The sequence below is a fragment of the Pinus tabuliformis genome, chromosome 2_1 (genome assembly GCF_031772625.1).
Source record: "Pinus tabuliformis cultivar Carrire ecotype Pingquan chromosome 2_1, CPIR1, whole genome shotgun sequence".
Taxonomy (NCBI): Eukaryota; Viridiplantae; Streptophyta; class Pinopsida; order Pinales; family Pinaceae; genus Pinus; species Pinus tabuliformis.
The window spans coordinates 527,272,471-527,282,690 of record NC_142299.1 but is presented as its reverse complement, the minus strand read 5'-3'; the positions used below and the strand labels follow the sequence as shown (position 1 = coordinate 527,282,690).

The 10,220-nt window shown below is 37.9% G+C and overlaps 1 protein-coding gene across 1 annotated transcript; it reads right to left on the bottom strand.

Annotated features, from left to right (window-relative positions):
• Window positions 1-6,464: 6,464 nt before the first annotated feature.
• LOC149201279 (uncharacterized) lies at window positions 6,465-10,003 on the bottom strand. The gene is made up of 2 exons (XM_089402909.1): window positions 8,755-10,003; window positions 6,465-7,360 (listed from the first exon to the last, which is right to left on the bottom strand). The coding sequence occupies exons 1-2, from the start codon at window positions 9,857-9,859 to the stop codon at window positions 6,729-6,731; spliced, it is 1,737 nt and encodes a 578-aa protein (XP_089259035.1). The 5' UTR covers window positions 9,860-10,003; the 3' UTR covers window positions 6,465-6,728.
• Between the last annotated feature and the right edge of the window lie 217 nt (window positions 10,004-10,220).

Here is a 10,220-nt window from a genome sequence, read left to right as displayed (position 1 = left end):
GACAAGGTCAGCTGATTACATCATCTCCCAGAAGTTCTCCACACGAAACTGCTCAGAACTGGTCAAAGATGGACCATACAGACTGCCCAGTGCAGAGGGTGTGATGCATCTCACCTGCTCAGTGTAAAAGGTGCGATGCATACTGGAAAGCCCTTCTGTAGGGTGCGATGGGCGAGAGTAGACAAATGGCAGAGACAGTTTGCAAGGTGGATCGTCATGGAATCTTCCAGAAAATTCTCCTGTGACACTTGCCTCTCTGAATTCGCCCAGGGATGAGTAAGAGATCATTAATCTCCAAGTGGAATCAAGAACTATCAGAGAGAGGACACTAATCAAAATCCCAGACGCTGACTCACCCCCGTGCAATCATCTATATATGGATCCCTCATCCCAGAGATCCGGAGGCTGGAATTTTGTATCTTGTAAGGAAGTGTTGTTGGTTTCTTGGTGGAATATCATAGTGTTGGGTGATCTAAGCTTTTCATGAGGTGAAGAAGGGCTTTCATGCTAGGAGGATGACGTTGGGTCAGAACAATTGGTTGTAATCCTCTTTGCTATTCTTGATATTAATAAAGCTATTCAAGTTTTTCTCCATATTCTTGTATGGTTGATGATATATGCATTTGTGTGGTCAATATATATCTGGTCCTATATTGTTTATGATTGTAGATCTCTGTTTTTCGATAGTATTATGCTGCTTTGATTCCACAGGTGCTCTTTGAAGCTGGGTAGACGAAGGCAAAGCGGCAAGGATCTATCAGAAGGGAGAGAAACCAAGCAAGGAACTAAGCGCAAGACTGAGGTTGGTGTCCTTTGTTCCCCTCTTATCTACTTCTCATAAAGGAAAGCAAAAGTAGTTTTAGTTTGTTTGTTTCTAAGATAGCTACCAATCTTAGTGGGACTAGCAACTCTGAGTGGACACTAGATTTCCCGATAACATCTTTCTATGGTTTTTTTTATTAGGGCTCATGGAAAAGTGCTTGATGAAGGGAAACTTGAGGTTAAGTAACAAGCTAATTTGTTAAAGGGAAAAGGTTCACTGAATTATAGAGAGATTTGTTGGCAATGAAATCAAGGGAAATAATGTGATATCATCAAATGAAATGTTAAGAAGAAGCATGATGAGCAAATATTGACTACGTAAGGTAGAAAGAAGGAAACACACTATTATTTTGATAAATTATGTAGAGGAGAAAATAAAGAAGATTGGCTAACCTGCATCAAAATCCAAAAATTAAGACAAATTACTATATGTTTAAAATTAGTTCTTATTAGGCCTAGCATGTCACACTTTTTACAGTGAATGGATGGTTCACCTTAGTTGTATCCATCATATGGCTAAATATTGTTCTCTATTTTCTTCATTAAGTGAAGTTACAGATTGCATTACTCAAATTGCATTTTTTAATGCATAAATGGACTTAACACCTTGAAAAAACCCTATTATACTCATATTTTACAACCTCAATGGATATGCAATTCCAACAATTTTTTTAAATTTATAATCCAAGGTAAATTTGATTAAAAAATAAGACCACAAAAATTCAAAATATAAAATATTTAAATTGTATTTTTTTATATTTATATAATCTTTTTTATATTAAGTTAATTAACATCTTAAATATAATTATAGTCATTTAATATTTTATATTAAATTATTTAAAAAATAATATAATTGAAAATTATTTATTAATAAAAACATGGTCATCTCTAATTTTTATAAATATTTAATTTTCATAATACTTAAATTAACCAAAAAAATTGTCATAAAAAAACCATTTTGTTTGTAAATTAGAATACACCTATATATACATAATTTAAATAATTATAACTTAAAAATAAAATTTTATAAAAAAAGAAATTATAAAATTCAATGTCTTCATTAATAGTTAAAATTTATATTTAAAAATAAATAATAATAAAAATTGTACGTCAACATCCATTAAAGATTTGAACCAATAACCTATAACAGAGAATGCACATAAAATACCTTAACAATACACCTTTAAAAACATAAAAATGTATTTTTTAAGTAGCTTAAAATCTTTTGCAGAATATAATAGACCAAACATAAAGTGCACACCTTCCACTTGAAATCATGAAAGCATGTCCATTATTTATTTTACAATGCCATGAAGGGTAAACTAAAATATGGGACAAGATGGAGGTTGACTGATAATGTGTCTCGCTGTTAACATCGGGTTGATTACTAAATTAGGGGAGTAGTTTTGTAACACCAAGCATTATAGAATCAAAAGGAAACAATGGGGTATTATATAGCTTGTAAATTTACTAGCACTTGTAGTAAAGATGGAATATTCCAATACATTCTTGAAATAAGAATATTTTTAGAAGAGTGATAAAATAGAATGAAAATAATGTTTATCACTTAATTTTTTCTTTTTTTTTTTGTAAGCTTGGTAGATCTTTCCATTTTCATTATATATAAGTAAGTTACAATCACACATCACTGGTTAGGTGGCCTCAACTTGCTCAACAGGAAATCAAGTCTGTTGGCCACCTAACAGCATGATAAGCCATCCAGTAGCAAAAGATTAAAAGTCTTTTTATCCAAACTATATAAGTTTGTATATCATGATCGTGTCCATACTCTATTTGCCTATAAACATATAAAACATCATGCTGTAAAGTAAAAGCTATCCACATATGTACTAAACAAAAATAAAACCAGCGAACATCCTATTCATCTCCCTCAGCAAAAGCAGATTCGACTGAGGTCGGGTCCTTAATATTGGAACCAGGCAGCATTGTCTGTGAGAGAAGACAGGGGAGGTGATCCTCAATTCAGCAGAGTTGCCCATCCTGTTTTTGCAGTTGGAATTGCAGTTTCTGGAAGTCCTGCTTGTAATTGGGGAAGTCCTGAACTGTTGTCGCCATGCTCACTGAAATCTGCTCCAAGGCCTTGCCCAAGAGGCTTTTCATAATCCAATACAAATATAAAGCCTATTTGGACTAGGTCGCTCGCCTGCGAGTATGCCCAGGTTCTGACACCACCGCTCACCAGTTCTCCCTCTTGATATATGTCGAGCTCGCCTAGCGGTTCAAATCTACTTCCCACTCCTCGATCAATCTCCTGATTTCTTCACTGGTCCCTTCGTAGTATGCATTGGCCGCATCATTAATAATGTTGGCAACCAACTTGCGACCTCTTCTTCCACCTAAGTAACTAGGTTGTTCCTCTTGCGTTGTCGCCCGAGGCCTTCTACCAAGACCCCTAGCATTCACTGCCCTTTCCATCACAACTTGTGCATAGTGCTTGGTGCGAAAATGGGTGATGCTAGATACCTGTACTAGTGGTGGCCCGAGCCCAGAAGCGTTGTGCTCCCAGGTGAGCCTACCTCCCCACGCACCTGCCATGGGAGCATGAAACCATAATTTCCATATCATAAAACGTTGAATCTCCGCCAATCTCAACCCATGCATCCAATCGTGGTCCTCCAACCCACACAGGAATTCATTTTCCTTACCCCAAGACCAATTTGCAGAGTAACTAGAGACAGGGTTTAGGAGCCTGCCATAACCAACGCCAACAACAATATAATGAATCCCCACCCCAGAGCGGTGTTGACCCTCAATTGCGACCCCGCAGAAGCTTCCATGAGGGTCGTGGGTGCGAGGCGAAGCAAGCCAAACAACCCAATATTTACAATGCAAAAACCCTTGGTTATGCAAGAGGAAAGGCTTCCCCTCAACCCCATAAAAAACAGTAAAACAACCCTACAAGTAGAGCTGAAGGCGACCCATCCCCAGACCCCAGGGTCTTCGAACCAAACCAGACAGTAACATTCCCCAGGGCTGGCTCTACTATCTCGCATCCCATATAACCCCATGTGAGAAAGAAGTATTTCAAAGAAAATCGACATAGAGACCGGGCCAGTGAGAATAACATACTGTTGCCAGACTACCGATGCCAAAGGCTTCCAACATCTCAATTTACTCCCACCCGCAGACAATTCAACCCCATGCACAACCCAATCCCATAACCAAACACTCAGATGCATGGAAGAGGGGGAGAAAAAACAATTAACATACTAAGTTACCCTTGCCCGAAGACAAATGGTCCACCGCCTTTCCTGGAGTTGCAACTTTGCTCTACCCACGAAGTGCCTCATCCACACTACTATCCCCTGAACACTAAAACGCTCGACAGACCTCGCAGAGCTGTTTACACCATACTCATACACTAACTTACTACCTCTGCCACCTTCCATGGAGGTATTAACCTTATACACGCAGGGAACCATCACACCCATCGCCTCGAGCGTGTGGGGGGTGGTGGTTAAGTACCCCAAAGTACCTTTCATTAATTCGATTTTGATGGTATTGCCATCCAGCTCTCACCCAATCAGGGGTTCACCACTTAACTTTGAATAGTACATAACAAGGTGAATAATTTTCTTTTTTTTTTAAACAGGGAATTTTAGCATGAGTGCCGTAACAGTGCACTTTTCACCATCAATCCAAAACCCCATGGGCAAATAATTTTCACTCTTAACCTAAAAACAAGATTAAAATTACAAAAATATAGACAATGAGAACCAACATGAGTCTAAACAATTAACACAGAACTCTGCTAGTGTCTATGCATTTTCTATGGTCCTCTATTGAAGGCCTGCCATGTAATCTATGAAAATGTTGTGATGACATTTTTCACATGATTTCTCATAATCTCTAAAAAAAAAATGGAATGATATTATTATTAAATGTTATTCATTATTTATAAAGCTTTTTCAATGAGATCCTCAATTGTTACTCATGCTTTAATGGATATTATAGAAATTGATAATTACAGATAAGAATGATGGCCATAGTCGTGTATTTCAGGGCTGGACAGAGTTCGCTGCAAATGAGGATATAATTTAGAAGAGTATTAATATGAATATAGAGTATTAATATGAATATAAATATGTTAAAAAATTAATATTAAAAATTTTAATAGTTTGCTACAATTTTAATGATTAATAATTGGTTTTATGGTGATAATTTAATATGTTTCTATAATTTTACTTATTGGGATTTAGGGTGATAGTGACAATGTTGTGTACTTTGTTTAAATTTTAATCCAATTTATTGTATTTAATTTATCTTTAAAAAAATATCAGGGTTGGACAAAACAAATTTTAATCCAATTTATTGTATTTAATTTATCTTAAAAAAATATCAGGGTTGGACAGAGTTCGCTGCAAAAGAGGATATAATTTAGAAGAGTATTAATATGAATATAAATATGTTAAAAAATTAATATTAAAAAATTTAACAGTTTGCTACAATTTTAATGATTAATAATTGGTTTTATGGTGATAATTTAATATGTTTCTATAGTTTTATTTATTGGGATTTAGGGTGATAGTGATAATGTTGTGTACTTTGTTTAAATTTTAATCCATTTTATTGTATTTAATTTATCTTAAAAAAATATTATTGAATAATTTTTTATGTTATTATATGGAAATTACTAATTATGTATTAATTTAGATCTATTTTAATTTTAAATCTATTAAACATAAAAACTCTAACATTTCATAATAGACTTCTTCAAATTTTTAAATATAATAATAAAAAAACATAAATCAAAACATTTAGATAACATAACATAACAAAGACATAACATCCCTTCGATTCTAAATTACATCTCAACTCAACCACATCTCCCAGCCGAAGTAGAAAAAACCTCTCAACACAATAATGAAAAATAACTCATAACAGCTCATCCAAAATGCAAAACGATGTTCTCTTATCAACCAGAATGTGATTAATAAATCCCAAATACCTGATAGCAATACTAAACCTCCATTGTCCAATAAATTTGAATCCTCATACAGAAATATGTTAAGACTGACCCAAATTAAAATTGCCAATGAAAAGCAACAGCTGAAACAGAAGCATTTCTAGTTTAAAAAACCATTACGGGGGACATTGGATTCATAATTTATACAGGTAATGCACCTCACTTATCATAAGTGCAGCGTCTTCATCCAATATAGAGCGCAACTAACATTAGAAATCAATGTTTGATGTTCACGAACCACACAGTTCTCCATGGAAATGCAGAGGAGCTTGCCATGTAGATACACATATTCATCCACCATGCTTTCACAGCAGGATGCTCTTCCTGCACCTTCTGAGTTCATGTTGCGTCAGGCCCATCATCTACAGGGAGAGTTGCAGTAGATAAAAAATATATATACAAGGTCTACTATTGTCCTCTGTAACCCGACTTGACAACTTCAGCAGCTTGGAGAACAACACTTCCAGTCTTTTTCGAGGCATTTTACATTGTAGATAAATATTATGGATAAAATTATGGGCGATTATAAATCTGATTTGGGAAATCACAAGTAATTTGCTTCTTTGAGTTCAAAAATCACTAGTAATCTTTGAGTTCAAAAATCAAATTTATGGGAATGAATTTGACTTTCTTAATAACATTCAAAAATCACCAATAATTTAACCAAATCAAATTTATAAGTAATTTGATTCTCTGAGCTGAAAAGCCACAGTAATTTGATCTAATCAAATTTATATAAACAAACCTGACTTGTTTAACAACTTTCAAAAACCACCAATAACTGAACCCAACTTTCTTGACAACTTTCGAAAACCACCAATAACTTAACCCAATCAAATTTATGTGAACGAACCTAACCTTCTGAACAAAAGGCCTCAGTTATTCAGACCAAATAGCCTCAAATTTTACTTTACAGTGTTCACATGTCCGGATTCATCGTCTGATATTGAGGATTCAGGGCTGGAGATGCCTGCGTGTAGTATACCTGTCGGGAACTCGGTTCATACATGACGTTCGGGTAGGAGTATGGATCCGTATGTGGCAGGGGAACAGGGCCGGTGGGTCTGTACATCACTCTTGCATCGCTGGCGAGGGGCCCCGTTTGCACCGGTGTGTACGGGCCCTTGGGAACCGGCGCAGGGATTTGAATCGGCGCTCTGTAGGGCTCTGTGCAATCTGAACCGGCTTGCCTCTGAACAGTCCCCGCTGCCCGAGCGGTTGTCATTGGATTTGATAAAGGCGGGGCTTCTGGGCTGTAAAACTGAACCGGCGGGGTCACCCTTTGCACGGGGTTATAATATCCTCCGCTTCCTGGCACCGGTTGCCCCATTGAAGGAACGGTAGTCATGGGAGATCCTGCATGCATAAAGTAGACGGGATGATACGCTGACTGTTGATCTCCGTGGGGTTCCTGCATTTGCCAGTAGTTCTGCGGAACGAATTGGGATCCCTGGTCGTGCATGTAGTACTCGGACTGAGATGGAATCTGCTGGTACTGTCGCTGCTGAGGCATGTAGGGCTGATCCAATTTGGGATTGGGCCTCGACATATCTGGATTTTACAAATTCAAAGCTCTCAGAGTTAGACAGGGGTTAAATTAGAGGGTATTTACATGTATTTATTTTATTTAACCATTAAATATTAACAATTTTTAAATCTATACTACACTGACAATGGCTATATAATTTTTCACACCAGTAGTGACTTAAAAAGACTGACAATGGCTATATAATTTTTCACACCAGGTGTGACTTAAAAATTAGTGATTCTGGTGGTTAAGACTCAAAGATAAATATTTGACTATATGCTAAATCTGCATCAAATAAACCAAAGAAGTTAGAGATGTTGGCAGAAACATTTATAACAGTGAGATTTTACGATGAGATTTCAAGATACACATGAATTCATCCGTAGTAGATCTCTGGATTCATTTAAAGAAACTAATCTCAGTAATATCATGTGATCCGACATTGTACACACTTAAAAAAACTAGTTTCAGTGATATCATGTGATCCGACATTGTACACACTTAAAAGGATAAAGTATGAACATCAGAGCTTGATGCTTAAATTAACAATACAAAATTAACAAACAAACACAATATTGATATTCAAATGATGAGTGGAAAACAGCCTCGTGTCTTACCACAATTTCTTTTGGACAGTGAAATTTCAAGAAATCCAAGAATGAGAGTGTTTGAATCATTTGTTTGATAGTGGTAATGGATTCAGCACCATCAAGAACCTCTAGAGCACTCAAAATGTTGAAGGTTAACAACTGTAAACAAGAATTTCAAAAATTTCTGGATTTTCTCCATGCCAGAATTTCCATTGTTTCCAGAGCAAAAATGTGACCTTATTAAACTACTGCCTTTCAGGTTTTCCTCCCTCATTACTCTCTGCTTCTGACTCCATTGTTATTGTTTAACTTCAACTATATTGTAAGGCCTTTCAGGTTTTCCTCTCTCATTACTCTCTGGTTCTGACTCCGTTGTTATGGTTTAACTTCAAGTATATTGTACTTCTATATATGTGGGTATATCTGGGCACATTTTGTTAATTTGAACTATGGGTTTTATTTGGATTCTAGCTTATATAGCCAGTATAGAACTAGGATTGTAGTATACTATATATAGTATTGTTTTTGGAGTAAAAATACTTTTAATGCAATGTTGATCTGGTTTTCCTAGTAACACACCACAGTAGGAATTATTTATCTCTTGGTTTTGGTTAATATAAGTTTATGTAAGCATTAAAAAAGAGAAAAAAATATTTAAATAAATAAATCAACTGCTATTAGCCAAGTAAAATTTCGATTCCAAACACCAAAACCCAAAAAACTCCAAAAACATTCACAAATTTAAATAAAAAACCAAACATAATTTTTTTTTACTCTACCAGTAGAAATACCCACCAAATTATACACTAATAAGACAATTCTCCTACCTGATATGTTTAGATTTGCGATATCGTCCACTGGTCTGGCAATCGGGTCCTGCGGTTGCCCCAGCTGGAGCTTCTGAAATTCTTGAACCGGAACCTGCAACTGCGGTTGCGTATGCGCCCGTTCGTTTATCAGGGAACTTGTAACAGCTGAAAATTCCGATGTATAATGTTCTTGCTTCTGGATATTCGTCCGATCCGCATTTTTCAAATCCTCATTCTTTAAAATCCGGTTTGAATCAATCGGTTTAGGGTTCGCAGCGAGATTACTATCCTGTTCCAAACCGTGCCCGAGATTTATACTCATCTCGGTCTGAGAGGCCGCTGGTGTGATTATTCGTGCAGAAGCTGAGATGGGATCGATCGGAGAACTCGTTGCCGACTGACCCTCCGGCCGCTGTAACTCTCTTCCCCTGTAAATTTCTTGTTCCTTAGAACTCATCTGATCAGCCCCATAACTTTTCTGAGAAGAGCTCCGATCACACTTAATCCCAATGCCTTCCAGCCCAGATGAATAATTGGGCGCATTATTCATCCAATTCCCCTGCTGAACAGTCTCTGGTCTGCTAACCGGACCGACATTAAGGGCATCCACGAACCAATTTTCTTGCTTCGATTCTTCCATCAGCGACCCCAAATTGCCCTGCGCCGAAACCCCATCGGGCTTATTAGAGAACACAAAGAGCCTCAGCCTGGAGAATCTGTACCCCATTTTCTGCAATCTCTCGTACTCTGCCATCATGTTCTCCATATCTTCATCATTTGTAACAGAAACCAGAGCATCCAGTTCCTCATTCGGCAACTGGTACTTGAACGAAACCCCGGGTCCCCACAGACTCGAAAGCTTGGCATTCATGGCCGCAAATCTGATGTTGCGATCAACCGCCAGAATACGGGTGTCACCGCCCACATATGAAAGCTGGTTGTCGTGGGAGCGTTGAAGGATTTTGCCGCCATAGCTGCACATCAGTCTGAACCGGGAGCCCCCGGCCGTGTCACCGGCCTCCCAATCGGTTTCTCTGGACCGGGGCGAAGAATTCACAGAGTCAGGGTACCCTGAGTCCATCTCGTAAGTATTCATCATCTCGGTTCTCCTCACTTCACTCATGTACTCTCTCAATATATCACAAAGCCGAGCTTAAGGACCTGCCTTTGGCTTTGGCTTCCCCTGCAAGCAATATGAAATTCGATTTGAGACTTAAGGGCCGCGCCACTGAGACAGGGGCTGCGTTCTCGGGCCCAATTGGAAGGAAAATTCGGGCAGAGGGTAAAGGCCGTCTTTATCTGTCCCTGTCACAAACAACTGATTGTTCTTTGACGTGGCGTCCGACAGGAGGGAGGGGAGCAATCGGGTGAATGGCGGCCTGTAATTCGCGGCTGCAGCTATCAGCACGGTAATGGCGTCATGGGGTCCTGGTGTGCCACTTGGAGACATGGAGGACGGGCACGGGCCAGGATAGATATACTCT

Coding starts and splice junctions, on each gene's coding strand:
- LOC149201279 (XM_089402909.1), bottom strand. CDS start 9,859: ATGAGTGAAGTGAGGAGAACCGAGATGATGAATACTTACGAGATGGAC. Junction 7,361..8,754: donor CGCAAATCTAAACATATCAG/GTAGGAGAATTG, acceptor TGTAAAATCCAG/ATATGTCGAGGCCCAATCCC.